Source organism: Xenopus tropicalis, chromosome 6 (assembly GCF_000004195.4).
Source record: "Xenopus tropicalis strain Nigerian chromosome 6, UCB_Xtro_10.0, whole genome shotgun sequence".
Taxonomy (NCBI): Eukaryota; Metazoa; Chordata; class Amphibia; order Anura; family Pipidae; genus Xenopus; species Xenopus tropicalis.
The window spans coordinates 153,218,164-153,238,622 of NC_030682.2; the positions used below are offsets into that span (position 1 = coordinate 153,218,164).

General features: G+C 57.5%; 1 protein-coding gene across 19 annotated transcripts in view; it reads right to left on the reverse strand.

Moving 5' to 3' along the window:
* scrib (scribbled planar cell polarity protein) overlaps positions 1–20,459 on the reverse strand; it is a 76,280-nt gene that overhangs the window by 11,048 nt on the left and 44,773 nt on the right. For 11 of the 19 annotated variants that reach the window (XM_031903593.1, XM_031903603.1, XM_031903599.1 and 8 more), the window contains 16 exons: positions 15,977–16,243; positions 14,523–14,633; positions 12,995–13,171; positions 12,739–12,855; positions 12,452–12,640; positions 12,196–12,315; positions 10,333–10,389; positions 9,166–9,222; positions 8,546–8,626; positions 5,924–6,268; positions 3,470–3,538; positions 1,712–1,765; positions 1,050–1,088; positions 603–704; positions 390–437; positions 71–224 (listed from right to left, as the gene is read on the reverse strand). In XM_031903593.1, the coding sequence (XP_031759453.1) occupies positions 71–224; positions 390–437; positions 603–704; positions 1,050–1,088; positions 1,712–1,765; positions 3,470–3,538; positions 5,924–6,268; positions 8,546–8,626; positions 9,166–9,222; positions 10,333–10,389; positions 12,196–12,315; positions 12,452–12,640; positions 12,739–12,855; positions 12,995–13,171; positions 14,523–14,633; positions 15,977–16,243 (1,987 nt within the window). The remainder of the gene's footprint in view (positions 1–70; positions 225–389; positions 438–602; positions 705–1,049; positions 1,089–1,711; positions 1,766–3,469; positions 3,539–5,923; positions 6,269–8,545; positions 8,627–9,165; positions 9,223–10,332; positions 10,390–12,195; positions 12,316–12,451; positions 12,641–12,738; positions 12,856–12,994; positions 13,172–14,522; positions 14,634–15,976; positions 16,244–20,459) is intronic. The other 8 variants (XM_031903597.1, XM_031903601.1, XM_031903596.1 and 5 more) reach the window with 8 other exon arrangements.

A 20,459-nucleotide genomic window follows, 5' to 3' on the forward strand; every position in this document is an offset into this window, starting at 1 on the left:
GGTGTATAAGGGGGTTACTGGGGGCACAAAGTGGGACCCCACAGTGGAAAGATAAAATACGACCACTCACCTTCCTCCTCCCTCATCTTCCTCAGGTCGTCCTCCCCCACCAGAGACACACGTTTGGGAAGCTTCTCAGCCTGATGCTTGACGTCCATCTCAAAGTACTTCTGGCGCTCTCGGAAGGAGCGTTGCTCGGGACTGTCTAAGCCCCCAGGAGAGAACTGGCGAGAGGGGGAAACAAGCGTGTCAGGGGAAAGGGGCCACTGTCGGGGGCAAACGGGAGACGTCTCTATGGATCTATCCCTTTTGGGGGGACAATCACCCCGCCGATGGGAAAGTACATGGGAAAATGATCCACATAGAACTCCCTCCCCTCCCAAACTCACCTCAGCGCTGGTGCTGGTCTGGTCAGGGGTCCGAGGAGAGCCAGGGTCCTGTTAGGGAGAGGAGAACCTGTCAGTGGGTACATTCAGGAGACCGGGACTGCCCCCCCCAGCGCCCGACACAGACTGACCCCCCCAGCGCCCGACACAGACTGCCACCCCCCAGCGCCCCACATTTTCTGACAGGGGTGGGGGTTACATTTAGCAGGCAAGTACCTGTTGCTCCAGGCTGGGGTGGGCAGAGGGGAGGGCCGCGTAGGTTTTATATGCCTGCTTGGCGTTGGCGGGGAAGGTGTCATCACTGAGAGAGGGCGGAGTCTAAGGGAATGATGGGAGAGAAGAGAGTGAGTAAAGGTACAGGTACCACAGATACACAGCCACATACAGAACTAGGGGCACTTACAGGGCTTGGGGGGGCCCTATATACCCACTGGGAGGGGCTTTTGCTATCGGGAGCCATGATGGGAGGAGACACATCTGTCCCATGCACCAGAGGCAGAGACTTGATCCCCCTGGGCTGTGCCTGGGTTGGGGGGTACAGACACAGGGAAATGGGGGTGGAAGGAGGAGACAGACAGGGGTGGGAGAGAGAGAGAGGGGGGAGTCAGTGACAGATTAGGGGGGGCACAACATATGGCCAATCCCTGCCACACAAACACCCACCGGTCGGCTCTCCGCCTGCGTCAGGAAGTTAATCGAGGCCTGAAAGGGAGAAACAAGGGTTAAATCAGGACAGAATAATTCCAGGGGCATAAACACATGCGGCTAAATGAGGAGGAGCCTATGGCAGCAGAGGGCGGGGCTAACAGAGGGAACATAAAGCAGGCACCACACTGCGTCTTCATGTATGAACGGAACCCACGCAGGGCTCTTACATACATGTAACGGGAGCAGGGAGGTCATGTGACTGGCACAGGTACCCACACAGCACCCCCACCATGTGGCACCACCCCTTAAGCGCCAACATCCCACACCCCTGGCTTACCCCAGCACCACAAACACATCTGCCCCATTATTCAGAACCAGAACTGGTACCAAACCCACCGGCATAGGGACGCTCTATATCTTCTGTATAAAGGGATTTATGCCCCCCCCCCCCCAACTTGGGGGCAGCACCAAATGAGCCACTGGTACCGTCACTGTCTCTCCCTTCTGGCTTGGATTAAGGGACCATGGAACCCACACTGCCCTAGTAGTGACTGCAAGCTCTGTGGGCGAGCAATTAACCAACTTCAGAAGTAGCGCCAAAGCCCACGGGTAAGGAAGGTTCTGCCAGTGCCGGGGAGAGAAGCAAATGCAGAACTCAGAAGTGCAAGTTCACTTACAAACCGGGTCTCCCTGCCAGAGAGGTGACCGGACCGGGGCGGAACGGCCTGTTGCTATGGACAAGAAGAGGGGAGACATGGAGACTGAGCGACACCAAAGGGAGGGGGGAAGGGACATGAAGGAGTCATGGAAAGAACAGAACCTCATGGGCTGGGTACACCCTGTGCCAAGGGGCTAGGCCTGGCAGTGCCTCAGGCGGTACCATCTCTCTTGCACAGTGAGACCGGGGGCAGGCCGGGCCTAGAGCGGGGGCAGGCCGGGCCTAGAGCGGGGGCAGGCCGGGTCTCTCAGGAAGCATTATATTTTACACAGATTTCAGTTACAGTTCAGCTGCAGGCACATTTCTGGGGAATAAATATTTCAGAGCAGAACTGCACCCCAGAATCTCTGAATTACCGGGAAGGGCCCCAAAACATGAAACACAAACTGCCTCATCCCCACATTTAGGGCGCTGATCCGATACATTATTATAAATAGGCCGCGGGAAGGTATTCTGTGTGTATCTGCCCCTCATACCGATGGCTAGCTCTGGGGCCAACTGGAGCGCATCAGCCTCATTTACCTGTCCAGCCCACGGTGGTTTCCCTCCCATTGTGGATAGTATAGAGCAGAACCAGGACAGGGGTTTGGGCCGGCCCTGTCTATGTAGGTAACTCAGAAGTTGTGATGGGCAGGCTTACAGGGCTGCGGGGAGTGTATGTCTATGTCTATGCCAGAGCAGGAGGCTCCTTGGTAGGGGGCAACCACGGGGACCCCACTGGGTTATTTTGTTTGGGGAGCAGCTGGGGGGCCAGAAAATAAAGTCTGAGATGACTGACTTAGAAATAGGAATTTTCAATGAAGTACGAGACGTACAAACCTTCAGCTGCCCAAGAATTTCAGTTGGTCCCCAAAATGACAATTAGTAAGGGGCCCCCTCTGTAGGTCAGTGATATGGGGCATTGAGCGAGAGAGGAAGAACTGTGGGTACCTACAGAGGGCAATTAGTAAGGGGCCCCCTCTGTAGGTCAGTGATATGGGGCATTGAGCGAGAGAGGAAGAACTGTGGGTACCTACAGAGGGCAATTAGTAAGGGGCCCCCTCTGTAGGTCAGTGATATGGGGCATTGAGCGAGAGAGGAAGAACTGTGGGTACCTACAGAGGGCAATTAGTAAGGGGCCCCCTCTGTAGGTCAGTGATATGGGGCATTGAGCGAGAGAGGAAGAACTGTGGGTACCTACAGAGGGCAATTAGTAAGGGGCCCCCTCTGTAGGTCAGTGATATGGGGCATTGAGCGAGAGAGGAAGAACTGTGGGTACCTACAGAGGGCAATTAGTAAGGGGCCCCCTCTGTAGGTCAGTGATATGGGGCATTGAGCGAGAGAGGAAGAACTGTGGGTACCTACAGAGGGCAATTAGTAAGGGGCCCCCTCTGTAGGTCAGTGATATGGGGCATTGAGCGAGAGAGGAAGAACTGTGGGTACCTACAGAGGGCAATTAGTAAGGGGCCCCCTCTGTAGGTCAGTGATATGGGGCATTGAGCGAGACAGGAAGAACTGTGGGTACCTACAGAGGGCAATAAGTAAGGAGCCCCCCTCTGTAGGTCAGTGATATGGGGCATTGAGCGAGAGAGGAAGAACTGTGGGTACCTACAGAGGGCAATAAGTAAGGAGCCCCCTCTGTATATAATATCACAGATACCCCACATACTCTCCCCCCCCCCAGTGCCAGTCTGTGCCCCATTAGTAGGGCATATGCCCAACATGAATCTGCCCTTACCTGCTGCGCACTGGGGGAACACGGAGCTTCCTTCTTGGCTGCTGCAGCGGGGGGGTCCTCGGGGGGAGTCTGTAGAATGAGAAGAGCAGCAGGTGAGGCAAGAACCACAGTTGCAAATACTGGTGGGGGGGGGGGTATAACAGATACAATAAATACCCCATAGAGCCCTGACTGCAGGATAGCAGCTGCCTCAAGGTTTATCTCACTGACTGGAGGGCACAGCAGGAGGAACGGGCAGGACTGATGCCAACCCACGGCCCATGTGGAATCAATATGGCATTGCCCGCACGTGTACCCGAGTATCCCACACTGGGGGGGGGGGGGGGGCTGATCTTACGCCCCACAGAGAGGGTTTTTACTGCATGTTGGACCCCAACAGCTGCTTAAAGTACAATGGGGGGGCAGCACCCACACTCCCTTTTAGCCCACCCCATATTTCTGCCATTTCTTGGAATAGTCTTGGGGAGAAAACGGGGGATTTTAGCTGAATATTTTAGCTGCTCTGCAAACAATGGGCAGAGGGGGCAATCTCTATCCCAGCAGCACCCCAGTGTTTGTACCCCCCCCCCCCCCCATGGAACAGAATTAAAAAAGCTCTGTAATGACTCTATGCCATGAAAGGGTTAATGTATAGCACCCTTCCAAAGCCCTGGGGGTCATTATACTGGCACGGGGCAAATCAGCACCAATATCAGCACTAATACATATTCCCCCTACATGCAACAGACTGCTTGCCGATTGGCTGGCATGCAGGGGTGACAGGGCATTCCCGGGAAGGGTCAGGGGCATTGCCCGGAAGGGTCAGGGGCATTGCCCGGAAGGGTCAGGGGCATTGCCCGGAAGGGTCAGGGGCATTGCCCGGAAGGGTCAGGGGCATTGCCCGGAAGGGTCAGGGGCATTGCCCGGAAGGGTCAGGGGCATTGCCCGGAAGGGTCAGGGGCATTGCCCGGAAGGGTCAGGGGCATTGCCCGGAAGGGTCAGGGGGCCACACAAAATGCCATATTTAAAGGACACACAACTGAACTGCCACCTGCTCACAGCTATAAAAAGCCTTAAGGCCTGGGGGGCCCGGGGCAGGGTGCCTGGGAGGCCCGGGGGGGGGTATCAGTAAGAGGGGGCACTGGCAGGCTCTGTTCCAGGGGAAGCAGTGAGGGTGCCCGCGCCGCCCTGACACCATGGGAAGAGGAATGGACACGGGTGCTGGCTGATGTGGGTGCCAAGGACCCGGCCATATTTAGCCACAGGAGCACATTCCATTCATTCCTGAGTACAAGGAACATTCCAATTGGCCCTGCCTGCCCCCCCCTTATACCTCACGTACAAACACAGGGAAAGGGACCAAAACAAACCTGTATATGCCCCCCCCCCTATACATCACGTACATGTACATATATGCCCCCCCATATCTGCTTTGGGAACCCAAAAAGAGATGCACCCAGTGCGCCTGCATTAGCCACACCCCCACGCTGCTGTAGTTGCGCAGGTATTGGCTCCTTCATACAGAAACCTGGGGCCACTATACTCCCACCCAATGAGCCCTAATCCCGCCTAGGGGCCCTATACACAGCCCCAGCACCCGGAACGTGCCAGCGCGGGCACTTTCAGCCCAGCCCTTGCCAAGCCCACAGGGCACCAATGTGGGGGGGATCATGCTACAGAACAGAGAGAAGACAAGGTGCATGCAAGGAGCCAGGGTGGGGGGCCCCATTAGTCAGTTTGTGGTGCTGGGGCCCCATTATAATCCCACTTGCTAAGCTCAAGATTGTTGAACTGCAACTCCCAGGAGCCAATGACAGCTTTTGGCGAGTGTTGCAGTTCAGTAACCGTTGGAGGCTGAATGCTACACCGACACCGTGGGGTACAAGGGAGCCCAGCAAGTTAGTTTTATACACAGAGGCTGCACGTTACACAGGGTCATTGCTGGTGGGATCCCCACAATTAGAGGGACTGCTCCTATTGCCCTTTGGGCAGTATTTCCCCTTGTGGGGCAAATAAGTGCTGGGCTCCACCTGGGATCAGCTGGGTGGGTAGGTAAGAGTCAGCCTCCCCTTCTCTGTAAGCGGGGTGAGACTGGCACCACAGGACTCACGGTGCCAATGCACAGGACATACAAGTATCACACAGCACGTTCCTATGAGTGGCATAAGGGGCACTGGGTGGCACAGATACAGAGGGCACTGATACAGAGGGCAGCCTGAAGCCAAAGCCAAACACGCCAAGGTACCACATGTAATGGTGTAAGTGCCCACAGCTAAGCTGGCAGAGGTACTGGCACAATGCCAACAGCATGTCTGTGCCCATCAGATTGGTTCCAAGCCCCATGCCAGGGCAGGAGAGGATTGTGGGTAGCAGCATTACAGCGGTGCCAGTTGCAGTGTGCATGCCCACACGTGATACACATGCGCCACACGGAAACCACAAGGGCACAAACACACACACACACGTGTCGCTTGCCTTCTTGGAGTAGACAGTTGTCTTCAACAGCCCGGCGCTGCCATAGCCGGTAGGAGGCCCACTCAGGGTAGCCCCGCCGGCCCCTGCCCGCTTCTTGTTAGCCACAATGAATGGGTTCTCACTGAACAGGATGGGCTGACAATCCACTAGCACCTCCTCTGGCTCTGGGCTACTGCCAGGGGCCCCGGGCTCAGCCATAGGGCAAGGCAGCAAGGTGGGGGGCGGAGGTGCCACGGGGGGAACAGGGTGGTGCAAGGTCGGCCCATTGGCTACAACTGCAGGAACAGGGTGTACCAGCGCCACCGGCACGGGGCAAGAGCTGGCTGCTTCCATTCCCAGGGGGAGCTGCAAGATGGGACACAGGAGGGGAAAGAGAATAGCACGCACCAGGAAGTGGCCACGCCAGAACCACACACACCAGGAGGGGGGGAACGGAGACACCAGGAAAGGAGGGGGGGGGGATCAGAGGGGGGGGGGATCAGAGGGGAATGGGGACACCAGGAAAGGAGAGGGGGGGGGGTCAGGGGGGAAACCATGAAAGGGGGGGGGGGGATCAGAGGGGAATGGGGAAACCAGGAAAGGAGGGGGGGGGGATCAGAGGGGAACGGGACACCAGGAAGGTAGGGGGGGTCAGAGAGGAACAGGGGGGATCAGAGAGGAACGGGGACACCAGGAAAGGAGGGGGGGGGTCAGAGGGGAATGGGGACACCAGGAAGGTGGGGGGGGGATCAGAGAGGAACAGGGGGGATCAGAGGGGAACGGGGAAACCAGGAAAGGAGGGGGGGGGGATCAGAGGGGAACGGGACACCAGGAAGGTAGGGGGGGTCAGAGAGGAACAGGGGGGATCAGAGGGGAACGGGGACACCAGGAAGTTAGGGGGGTGGATCAGAGGGGAACGGGGACACCAGGAAGGTGGGGGGGGGGGGATAAGAGAGGAACAGGGGGGGGGTCAGAGGGGAACGGGGACACCAGGAAGGTGGGGGGGGGGAGATCAGGGAGGAACAGGGGGGATCAGAGGGGAACGGGGAAACCAGGAAAGGAGGGGGGGGGATCAGAGAGGAACAGGGGGGGGATCAGAGGGGAATGGGGAAACCAGGAAAGGAGGGGGGGGGGATCAGAGGGGAACGGGGACACCAGGAAAGGGCACAGACCGACAGATACAGGTGGGGGGGGGGGGGAATGGATAAAACCATGAGAAAGGGAGAGAAACCAAAAGCAATGAGAGGACAGAGAATAACTCATAATATTCAGTAAAATGTGACATTAAACTCCCAGTGACTATAATGGATAATGAGCTGCCAGTCTCCCCCCCCCGCCAAGTGCCCACTCTTGTCTCTGTCCCCTGAGGGGTTATGGGCACCAGTAATGGGCACACACACCAGGAAGGGGATGATAATGGGAGGCAAAAGAACAGGGGGAAAAAAAAAAACCCCAGGGACCCTGAGGGCAGAAGTGGTACTCACAGGGCCCAGTGCCCTGCCAGGGGCAATATGGGGTAGAAAGTAGTACCCACAGGACCCTGTGCCCCACTGGTGGGCAATATGGGGTAGAAAGTAGTACTCACAGGGCCCAGTGCCCCGCCGGGGGGGCAATATGGGGTAGAAAGTAGTACCCACAGGACCCTGTGCCCCACTGGTGGGCAATATGGGGTAGAAAGTAGTACTCACAGGTCTCAGTGTCTCCTTGGTGGGTTTGAGAGTGAAGTGCCCCAGACTTACAATAGGAGACTGGGCACAAGTGTCTCCTAAAATAGTGTGAGGAGGAGGAGGAGGAGGAGGAGGAGGGGGGGGGGGAGGCAGCCTGTGAATCAGAGGGACTGGAATGACAGCTGGGAGCCAGGCAGCAAGAATAGATCCTGAGAGAGCAAACCAGGCATTCCAGGGAAATCACCACATTCCCTGTGCCCTAAACCCTTGTGCCCTGCAGGGGGCGCCCCTCTGGCACCTTACAGCCCTGTGTACAACCACCAGCGCCATGCCGCGCCCGTATGCAGTGCCCAATATTGATACACAATTATATATATGTACCCACTGTCACTATCACTCATCATCATCATCAACCTCACGCCGAAGGCTCACATGTGCCCCCCCCATCACAGTAAGCAGCACCCAACCCACCCGGTGCCACCCCCAACCAACCCCTGGGCACGCTGCCCGTGTACAATGGAGATGCGCGGCCCTGTGCCACATACAGTCCCCTGGCACTGAGCGGGGCATTGCTGCGGGTGAATGCCAGTCTGAGCTCACACAGCCTGCTGTAGTGCCCAATTGTACCCACATGCCCCTCAGTGTGTGGGCAGTGCCAGTCTGAGCTCACACAGGCCGCTGTAGTGCCCAATTGTACCCACGTGCCCCTCAGTGTGTGGGCAGTGCCAGTGGCATAATAAATCAGCCCGGCCTTTTCTCTGAGACTGGAACTGCAGGCAGGAAGGGGCCGGGGTAGAAAAGGAATCTCAGGGGCCACAAACACAGCATTGGCCCGCCATTAGCACCAATCATCAGCTGGGAAGGTTTCTATAGCAACAGCATTCATTTGTGCCAAGCTGCAGCGCTCTCGCAGGAATTCCGACGGCGAATGGTATCCTTTATGTACCCGCCGCCCAATCACACAACTGCCACTTACCCGGGCCACCTTGGCCTGCCCACCCGCGGGTAGTGCTGCCAGGGTCTTGTAGTCCAGCTTCAGAGGCTCCGTGCTATAGGCCTGCAATCAGAGAAGGGAAAATGTCAGTACAATGTCACATGAGATTCCACCTTAACATGGACCAATCAGAACGTTGCATTACCCTCCCGTTCCGCAGAGCAGTTAAGTACCACATCGGGCCCTCCCTGACGTCTAAATCCCCCCCACAATTTAACCATTTCCTGGGAGACCCCAGGGGGCGGAGATACAAGAATGGCGGAGCTCTTACATTCTGCTGTTGCCACAAGCAGCTCAACTGTGAACATTCTATGTTCTGATTGGTTGCATCCTCTGGAGGTTCTAATGTTCTGATTGGTTACTTGCCAAGCCCTGCGAATGTGCAGCAGGAGGAAGGTGTGGGGCCCCCGTGCACGACCAAGTACCCGACATTGTATTGCCCCGGGGCACGAGCAGCCATTCCTTGCAGCCTCCTACACTAGAAGCACGGCAAAGGGGGTCGAGGAGAAAAGCCCCAGCCAGGAGGGGCAGATGGGGCAGTTGGGCAGGAAGCAAAGCAAGAGGGTGCAGTCCCGCACCCCGACCGCTCCGCAGCCTCTCACCTTGGTCTCCTCTTCGAGGAGCTTGTTGGCCTCCTCTCGCTCCCTGCGCATCCGCTCCTTCCCACCAGGGACAGTCACAAGCAAAGCCCGAGGGCACCCAAAGCCATGCACCCATGGGGAGACAGGGAGAGAGCAGAGTTAGCAGAGAAGGGGGAGGAGCCCGGGGTGGGAAGGGGGAGGAATACCAGAGAAAGGATGGAGGGGTGAATGATGATAATGAGGGGGCAGTTGTGTTAGTACCCAGCAGGGGCTGAAGACAAAGGGAACGCCCATTTGTTTCCCTTTCCTTAACTGTTGCCTTTTAGTTGCAAGGTCACATGGTTGGCACTCAGGGCAATATGTATCTACCCCCATGAGGGGTAAACCACAACCCACAGCTGGTTTGGACTCCCTCCCTCCACATGAGGGAGGGAGTCCTATGTACATACATGGGCCCCCACGCTAAGCGTCAGCAGGATATTGTGTGCCCCCCACTCAGGGCAGAGTGTTAGAGAAGTGCCCCCCCACTAATGCTGCTCCTTGTGATAGGAGACGGAATGGCCCTGTACCCCCCGAGCTAATTCTGGAAGGGAACAACTTGTTAAATTGGCTGAACCACTAGAATATGTCAGGGCTGGGGGGCCCCAATTCACTAAAAGCCTAACCAGCTCCTGGCCGAGCAGAACCTCGCTAGCTGGGGGGCAGCCATGCAGTCACAGACAGGACGGGGGCACTGGAGCCTATAGGTGTCAATGATCTCATTGAGTATGGGGGGGGCAGCACCAAGCATGGCACCGGCGGGGGGGCAGCACCAAGCATGGCACCGGCGGGGGGGCAGCACCAAGCATGGCAGCGGCTGGGGGGCAGCACCAAGCATGGCACCGGCTGGGGGGCAGCACCAAGCATGGCACCGGCTGGGGGGCAGCACCAAGCATGGCACCGGCTGGGGGGCAGCACCAAGCATGGCACTGGCGGGGGGCAGCACCAAGCATGGCAGCGGCTGGGGGGCAGCACCAAGCATGGCAGCGGCTGGGGGGCAGCACCAAGCATGGCAGCGGCTGGGGGGCAGCACCAAGCATGGCAGCGGCTGGGGGGCAGCACCAAGCATGGCACCGGCTGGGGGGCAGCATGGAAATGAATGATTGGATATGGACTGAGTGATGAGATGCCCCACAAACATTGTCTCACCACTTTCTCCATGTCCTCTCTCTCCCACTGGGTCGTCTCCCGCACCATCTCCATCTCCTGTCAGGGGGGAGCAAAGAGTCACCACCGACCCCCCGTGACTTTAGCACCCCCCACTAACCCCCAACTAATGTACCTACACACACAGGAACTGCACCCCCACTAACCCCCAACTAATGTACCTACACACACAGGAACTGCACCCCCACTAACCCCCAACTAATGTACCTACACACACAGGAACTGCACCCCCACTAACCCCCAACTAATGTACCTACACACGCAGGAACTGCACCCCCACTAACCCCCAACTAATGTACCTACACACACAGGAACTGCACCCCCACTAACCCCCAACTAATGTACCTACACACGCAGGAACTGCACCCCCACTAACCCCCAACTAATGTACCTACACACACAGGAACTGCACCCCCACTAACCCCCAACTAATGTACCTACACACGCAGGAACTGCACCCCCACTAACCCCCAACTAATGTACCTACACACGCAGGAACTGCACCCCCACTAACCCCCAACTAATGTACCTACACACACAGGAACTGCACCCCCACTAACCCCCAACTAATGTACCTACACACGCAGGAACTGCACCCCCACTAACCCCCAACTAATGTACCTACACACGCAGGAACTGCACCCCCACTAACCCCCAACTAATGTACCTACACACGCAGGAACTGCACCCCCCACTAACCCCCAACTAATGTACCTACACACACAGGAACTGCACCCCCACTAACCCCCAACTAATGTACCTACACACACAGGAACTGCACCCCCACTAACCCCCAACTAATGTACCTACACACACAGGAACTGCACCCCCACTAACCCCCAACTAATGTACCTACACACGCAGGAACTGCACCCCCACTAACCCCCAACTAATGTACCTACACACGCAGGAACTGCACCCCCACTAACCCCCAACTAATGTACCTACACACACAGGAACTGCACCCCCACTAACCCCCAACTAATGTACCTACACACAGGAACTGCCACCCCCACTAACCCCCAACTAATGTACCTACACACACAGGAACTGCACCCCCACTAACCCCCAACTAATGTACCTACACACGCAGGAACTGCACCCCCACTAACCCCCAACTAATGTACCTACACACGCATGAACTGCACCCCCACTAACCCCCAACTAATGTACCTACACACACAGGAACTGCACCCCCACTAACCCCCAACTAATGTACCTACACACACAGGAACTGCACCCCCACTAACCCCCAACTAATGTACCTACACACACAGGAACTGCACCCCCACTAACCCCCAACTAATGTACCTACACACACAGGAACTGCACCCCCACTAACCCCCAACTAATGTACCTACACACACAGGAACTGCACCCCCACTAACCCCCAACTAATGTACCTACACATGCAGGAACTGCACCCCCACTAACCCCCAACTAATGTACCTACACACGCATGAACTTGCCCCCCACTAACCCCCAACTAATGTACCTACACACACAGGAACTGCACCCCCACTAACCCCCAACTAATGTACCTACACACACAGGAACTGCACCCCCACTAACCCCCAACTAATGTACCTACACACACAGGAACTGCACCCCCACTAACCCCCAACTAATGTACCTACACACGCAGGAACTGCACCCCCACTAACCCCCAACTAATGTACCTACACACGCAGGAACTGCACCCCCACTAACCCCCAACTAATGTACCTACACACGCAGGAACTGCACCCCCACTAACCCCCAACTAATGTACCTACACACGCAGGAACTGCACCCCCACTAACCCCCAACTAATGTACCTACACACACAGAACCAGCCCATCTCACCTTCTGTAACCGGTCTATCTCCTCTGGGCTCATGTCTCTGTCAATGGAGGAAATACTCTCCATACTGTTCTTTCTCCCTATGCCAGCAGCGAAGGGATTGGCTATTATACCCGGTGATGCCTGACAAAAAATGGCAAAAACAACACTTAGCCCAATGCAGTCTCTTGGCGGGATCGGTCTCTTCAGGAGAGAGTGTTACAGTGGTTAGTGCCCACACAGGGGCCGATAAGCTGCCGTAGGGGTAAGAGAGATTTACCTCAGCAGAGGTTACTGCCAGGGGGTCGAAGCCATCGCACACGAGTACCAGTAGGGTATCTCCCACGCCCCTCAGGGCCTGCACTGCCTCCGTGTGGCTCATACCCAGCAGGCTTTGCTGATTCACCTCCAGAATGCGCATTCCAACCTTCAGCCGGCCGTCTCGTGCCGCCGCCCCTGAGGAACTGACCTGGGGTACAGGGGGGCATACAATGAACTTGCTGTTGTGTTGGGCACGAGGCAAAACTCCGGGGGATAATCTCTCACTGTCCCATGATCCTCTCTTACCTTGGAGATAAAGACGCCTTCGTCGGTGGGATCCAAGGGATTTCCTGGGTGGCCCCGGGCTCCCCCCCGGATACTGATGCCAAGCTTCTCCCCGGGGGTCTTCACAATGCAGATCTCCTGCGAGTACATACGGACAGACAGACATTACAGACTGACAGACACCGCGCATCCAATCACAGGGCACTTTCCTGGGAATGACCAAGCCTTGGGGTAAGTTGCCCTGGAACTATTTCCCTTCCTATAAAGGCCGAGTTACCTGCATGCCTGGGGGGGGCGGGTCCCTCCTCACCAGGAGGTGGAGCTCCTGAGCACTAGAGAGAAGGGCATTCACAGCTTCCTGGTGAGTGACATGCCTTAGATCCAATCCAGATGCCTCCAGAATTCGATCCCCCACCCTGAGTCTACTGCGGGCGGCCAATCCCCGGGGGATAACCTGTAAGGTGGAGGCAGGTGAGGAGGAAGCAGGTGGGGGGGTCTTATGGGAATCACAGGCTATAAATGGAGCACCCCCACTAACCCCCACCTAATGTACCTCCACCCCCACCTAATGTACCTCCACCCCCACTAACCCCCACCTAATGTAGCTCCACCCCACTAACCCCCAACGAATGTACCTCCGCCCCCACTAACCCCCAACTAATGTACCTCCGCCCCCACTAACCCCCAACTAATGTACCTCCGCCCCCACTAACCCCCAACTAATGTACCTCCGCCCCCACTAACCCCCAACTAATGTACCTCCGCCCCCACTAACCCCCAACTAATGTACCTCCGCCCACACTAACCCCCAACTAATGTACCTACATCCCCACTAACCCCCAACTAATGTACCCGCAACCCCCACTAACCCCCAACTAATGTACCCACCCCCACTAACCCCCAACTAATGTACCCGCAACCCCCACTAACCCCCAACTAATGTACCTCCGCCCCCACTAACCCCCAACTAATGTACCTCCGCCCCCACTAACCCCCAACTAATGTACCCACACCCCCACTAACCCCCAACTAATGTACCTCCCCCCCCACTAACCCCCAACTAATGTACCCGCACCCCCACCTAATGTACCTCCACCCCCACTAACCCCCAACTAATGTACCTCCCCCCCCACTAACCCCCAACTAATGTACCCACACCCCCACTAACCCCCAACTAATGTACCTCCGCCCCCACTAACCCCCAACTAATGTACCTCCGCCCCCACTAACCCCCAACTAATGTACCTACATCCCCACTAACCCCCAACTAATGTACCCGCACACCCACTAACCCCCAACTAATGTACCCACACCCGCACTAACCCCCAACTAATGTACCCGCACCCCCACTAACCCCCAACTAATGTACCCCCCCCCCACTAACCCCCAACTAATGTACCCGCACCCCCACCTAATGTACCTCCACCCCCACTAACCCCCAACTAATGTACCTCCCCCCCCACTAACCCCCAACTAATGTACCCGCACCCCCACTAACCCCCAACTAATGTACCTCCCCCCCCACTAACCCCCAACTAATGTACCCGCACCCCCACTAACCCCCACCTAATGTACCTCCACCCCCACTAACCCCCAACTAATGTACCTCCCCCCCACTAACCCCCACCTAATGTACCTCCCCCCCCACTAACCCCCAACTAATGTACCTACACACACAGGCTATAAATGAATTTCTGCAAGGAAGCAACCACAGACTTGGGGGGTTCTCTCCCTGACCCACCCACAGTACAGACCCCTAATCTTTAAGGAGCTGACAGAGTATGAGACAAATGCAAGGGAATAACCTTGGATATGAAAACTCCGGGCTCACGGATCCCGAACGGATGGCTGGAGTGGTCACTGCCCCCCACAATACTGAGCCCCAAAGGCCCCCCAGATTTCACCAACACAATTTCCTAGAGGAAAAAGCAAATGTGATTAGAATTTCTCAGCAATTGGATCAGCTATGTAATTACTGTATAGCTGGGGCCCCAAAAACATCCCAGTCAAACTCTTTGGAAGGGACCGGCCCTCAGTGGGACAGGCATACGGGAATGGACCGGCCCTCGGTGGGACAGGCATACGGGAATGGACCGGCCCTCGGTGGGACAGGCATACGGGAATGGACCGGCCCTCGGTGGGACACACGGGAATGGACCGGCCCTCGGTGGGACACACGGGAATGGACCGGCCCTCGGTGGGACACACGGGAATGGACCGGCCCTCGGTGGGACACACGGGAATGGACCGGCCCTCGGTGGGACACACGGGAATGGACCGGCCCTCGGTGGGACACACGGGAATGGACCGGCCCTCAGTGGGACACACGGGAATGGACCGGCCCTCAGTGGGTCACACGGGAATGGACCGGCCCTCGGTGGGACACACGGGAATGGACCGGCCCTCGGTGGGACATACGGGAAGGGACCGGCCCTCGGTGGGACACACAGGAATGGACCGGCCCTCGGTGGGACAGGCATACGGGAATGGACCGGCCCTCGGTGGGACACACAGGAATGGACCGGCCCTCGGTGGGACAGGCATACGGGAATGGACCGGCCCTCGGTGGGACACACAGGAATGGACCGGCCCTCGGTGGGACAGGCATACGGGAATTGACCGGCCCTCGGTGGGACACACGGGAATGGACCGGCCCTCGGTGGGACAGGCATACGGGAATGGACCGGCCCTCAGTGGGACAGGCATACGGGAATGGACCGGCCCTCGGTGGGACAGGCATACGGGAATGGACCGGCCCTCGGTGGGACAGGCATACGGGAATGGACCGGCCCTCGGTGGGACAGGCATACGGGAATGGACCGACCCTCGGTGGGACACACGGGAATGGACCGGCCCTCGGTGGGACATACGGGAATGGACCGGCCCTCGGTGGGACAGGCATACGGGAATGGACCGGCCCTCGGTGGGACAGGCATACGGGAATGGACCGGCCCTCGGTGGGACAGGCATACGGGAATGGACCGGCCCTCGGTGGGACAGGCATACGGGAATGGACCGGCCCTCGGTGGGACAGGCATACGGGAATGGACCGGCCCTCGGTGGGACAGGCATACGGGAATGGACCGGCCCTCGGTGGGACACACGGGAATGGACCGGCCCTCGGTGGGACATACGGGAATGGACCGGCCCTCGGTGGGACAGGCATACGGGAATGGACCGGCCCTCGGTGGGACATACGGGAATGGACCGGCCCTCGGTGGGACATACGGGAATGGACCGGTACACCAAGCGCTCTCACCTCTATGGGGAACTCATCCTCCATCTTCTGGCTGGAGTGATTACTCAGAGGAGCACCCCCTTCCTCGCCTTCACCATTCTCGCTGTCGGTGGGGGGTGGAGGTGAGCGTGGGCGGGCCCTGTGCAGAGAAGGCGACGCCCCTGGGTCTGTGCTGCCTCCTGGCTGGGGGGGCTCTCTCTCCAGTAGCAGGGTGATGGTGGGGCAGGTGCTGGTAAGCAGCGCTACTGCCTGATCATGTCTGGCTTCTGTCATATCTACCCCGTTGATCTAGAACAACGCGCAGAGCCAGAGGGTCAGCACAATGAGCATGAGAATAACCCCCCATGCCTCCTGCACCGCACACACAGGCCGTATCTGACGCAGTGGAGAGAGGGGTGTGGCCACATGCGCCATATGCTGCAGTTAGGCCCCGCCCCTGTGCCACAGCGCACACTGGCCTTCTGACCCAGGCACTGGGTAGAATACGGACAGCCAAGGTCTGTTTTATCCATTCACAAACTGTTGCTAAACTACAACTCCCATAATCCTTTAAGAGCTGAGGGGGTTGTGGTTCAGCAACAGTTGGGCAAAAAGTTCCTGCAAACATCAGCCAGCAGCACACAGGTGGCACTTACAGGGGGAACCCGCTGGGGTCCGTGGGGCCTGTGCCCCCTGTAAGAATCCCCAGGGTAGCAGACGGGGTAGTACAGGCGCTCACCTTTGTTTTATTTTGGGGCAGAGGCGCCGCGAAGGCGGTGAGTGCGCAGAATGGGGGCAGAAACCAGCACTGACAAGGCAGTATTCACCCTTACCGCTGTGACTGAGGCACCAAAGGGAGAGAGGAGCCCTCCAGCAGCAAGAGAGGCCAGAGTATAGAGCACTGCGGGGAGCAGGCGAGGGAAGAGACAGGGGTTAGTAAGGAGTGAGAGAAAAAAAGAGAGTTGCCCAACCTCGAACAGGGAGAGACATCACCATACAGAACTCAGAATGAGACAGACTGTTATATGAGAGGACGAGCAACACCATCTGGAGCGATAGCCCCTCTGTTTGCCCTAGGGAAAGCTAAGGTGGGGGGGACAGGGCTCTCCCTATTCTGTTTGCCCTAGGGAAAGCTAAGGTGGGGGGGACAGGGCTCTCCCTATTCTGTTTGCCCTAGGGAAAGCTAAGGTGGGGGGGACAGGGCTCTCCCTATTCTGTTTGCCCTAGGGAAAGCTAAGGTGGGCTCTCCCTATTCTGTTTGCCCTAGGAAAAGCTAAGGTGGGGGGGGACAGGGCGCTCTCCCTATTCTGTTTGCCCTAGGGAAAGCTAAGGTGGGGGGGACAGGGCGCTCTCCCTATTCTGTTTGCCCTAGGGAAAGCTAAGGTGGGGGGGACAGGGCTCTCCCTATTCTGTTTGCCCTAGGGAAAGCTAAGGTGGGGGGGACAGGGCTCTCCCTATTCTGTTTGCCCTAGGGAAAGCTAAGGTGGGCTCTCCCTATTCTGTTTGCCCTAGGAAAAGCTAAGGTGGGGGGGACAGGGCGCTCTCCCTATTCTGTTTGCCCTAGGGAAAGCTAAGGTGGGGGGGGACAGGGCGCTCTCCCTATTCTGTTTGCCCTAGGGAAAGCTAAGGTGGGCTCTCCCTATTCTGTTTGCCCTAGGGAAAGCTAAGGTGGGCTCTCCCTATTCTGTTTGCCCTAGGAAAAGCTAAGGTGGGGGGGACAGGGCGCTCTCCCTATTCTGTTTGCCCTAGGGAAAGCTAAGGTGGGGGGGGACAGGACGCTCTCCCTATTCTGTTTGCTCTAGGGAAAGCTAAGGTGGGAGGGGGACAGGGCTCTCCCTATTCTGTTTGCCCTAGGGAAAGCTAAGGTGGGGGGACAGGGCGCTCTCCCTATTCTGTTTGTCCTAGGGAAAGCTAAGGTGGGGGGGACAGGGCGCTCTCCCTATTCTGTTTGCCCTAGGGAAAGCTAAGGTGGGGGGACAGGGCGCTCTCCCTATTCTGTTTGTCCTAGGGAAAGCTAAGGTGGGGGGGGGGACAGGGCTCTCCCTATTCTGTTTGCCCTAGGGAAAGCTAAGGTGGGGGGGACAGGGCTCTCCCTATTCTGTTTGCCCCTAGGGAAAGCTAAGGTGGGGGGGACAGGGCGCTCTCCCTATTCTGTTTGCCCTAGGGAAAGCTAAGGTGGGGGGGACAGGGCGCTCTCCCTATTCTGTTTGCCCTAGGGAAAGCTAAGGTGGGGGGGACAGAGCGCTCTCCCTATTCTGTTTGCCCTAGGGAAAGCTAAGGTGGGGGGGACAGAGCGCTCTCCCTAATCTGTTTGCCCTAGGGAAAGCTAAGGTGGGGGGGACAGAGCGCTCTCCCAATTCTGTTTGCCCTAGGGAAAGCTAAGGTGGGGGGACAGGGCGCTCTCCCTATTCTGTTTGCCCTAGGGAAAGCTAAGGTGGGGGGGGACAGGGCTCTCCCTATTCTGTTTGTGCTAGGGAAAGCTAAGGTGGGGGGGACAGAGCGCTCTCCCTAATCTGTTTGCCCTAGGGAAAGCTAAGGTGGGGGGGGGGGGACAGGGCTCTCCCTATTCTGTTTGCCCTAGGGAAAGCTAAGGTGGGGGGAACAGGGCTCTCCCTATTCTGTTTGCCCTAGGGAAAGCTAAGGTGGGGGGAACAGGGCTCTCCCTATTCTGTTTGCCCTAGGGAAGGCTAAGGTGGGGGGGGGGACAGGGCTCTCCCTATTCTGTTTGCCCTAGGGAAAGCTAAGGTGGGGGGGGGGGACAGGGCTCTCCCTATTCTGTTTGCCCTAGGGAAAGCTAAGGTGGGGGGGGGGGGACAGGGCTCTCCCTATTCTGTTTGCCCTAGGGAAGGCTAAGGTGGGGGGGACAGGGCTCTCCCTATTCTGTTTGCCCTAGGGAAGGCTAAGGTGGGGGGGGGACAGGGCTCTCCCTATTCTGTTTGCCCTAGGGAAAGCTAAGGTGGGGGGGACAGGGCTCTCCCTATTCTGTTTGCCCTAGGGAAAGCTAAGGTGGTGGGAACAGGGCTCTCCCTATTCTGTTTGCCCTAGGGAAAGCTAAGGTGGGGGGGACAGGGCTCTCCCTATTCTGTTTGCCCTAGGGAAAGCTAAGGTGGGGGGACAGGGCGCTCTCCCTATTCTGTTTGCCCTAGGGAAAGCTAAGGTGGGGGGGACAGGGCTCTCCCTATTCTGTTTGCCCTAGGGAAAGCTAAGGTGGGGGGACAGTGCTCTCCCTATTCTGTTTGCCCTAGGGAAAGCTAAGGTGGGGGGACAGGGCTCTCCCTATTCTGTTTGCCCTAGGGAAAGCTAAGGTGGGGGGGACAGGGCTCTCCCTATTCTGTTTGCCCTAGGGAAAGCTAAGGTGGGGGGGACAGTGCTCTCCCTATTCTGTTTGCCCTAGGGAAAGCTAAGGTGGGGGGGACAGGGCTCTCCCTATTCTGTTTGCCCTAGGGAAAGCTAAGGTGGGGGGGGGACAGGGCTCTCCCTATTCTGTTTGCCCTAGGGAAAGCTAAGGTGGGGGGGACAGTGCTCTCCCTATTCTGTTTGCCCTAGGGAAAGCTAAGGTGGGGGGGACAGGGCTCTCCCTATTCTGTTTGCCCTAGGGAAAGCTAAGGTGGGGGGGGGGACAGGGCTCTCCCTATTCTGTTTTCCCTAGGGAAGGCTAAGGTGGGGGGGGACAGGGCTCTCCCTATTCTGTTTGCCCTAGGGAAGGCTAAGGTGGGGGGGGGACAGGGCTCTCCCTATTCTGTTTGCCCTAGGGAAAGCTAAGGTGGGGGGGACAGGGCTCTCCCTATTCTGTTTGCCCTAGGGAAAGCTAAGGTGGGGGGACAGAGCACTCTCCCTATTCTGTTTGCCCTAGGGAAAGCTAAGGTGGGGGGGACAGGGCGCTCTCCCTATTCTGTTTGCCCTAGGGAAAGCTAAGGTGGGGGGGACAGGGCTCTCCCTATTCTGTTTGCCCTAGGGAAAGCTAAGGTGGGGGGAACAGGGCTCTCCCTATTCTGTTTGCCCTAGGGAAAGCTAAGGTGGGGGGGAACAGGGCTCTCCCTATTCTGTTTGCCCTAGGGAAAGCTAAGGTGGGGGGGACAGGGCTCTCCCTATTCTGTTTGCCCTAGGGAAAGCTAAGGTGGGGGGGACAGGGCTCTCCCTATTCTGTTTGCCCTAGGGAAAGCTAAGGTGGGGGGACAGGGCGCTCCCTATTCTGTTTGCCCTAGGGAAAGCTAAGGTGGGGGGGACAGGGCTCTCCCTATTCTGTTTGCCCTAGGGAAAGCTAAGGTGGGGGGACAGGGCTCTCCCTATTCTGTTTGCCCTAGGGAAGGCTAAGGTGGGGGGACAGGGCTCTCCCTATTCTGTTTGCCCTAGGGAAAGCTAAGGTGGGGGGGACAGGGCGCTCTCCCTATTCTGTTTGCCCTAGGGAAAGCTAAGGTGGGGGGGACAGGGCTCTCCCTATTCTGTTTGCCCTAGGGAAAGCTAAGGTGGGGGGGACAGGGCTCTCCCTATTCTGTTTGCCCTAGGGAAGGCTAAGGTGGGGGGG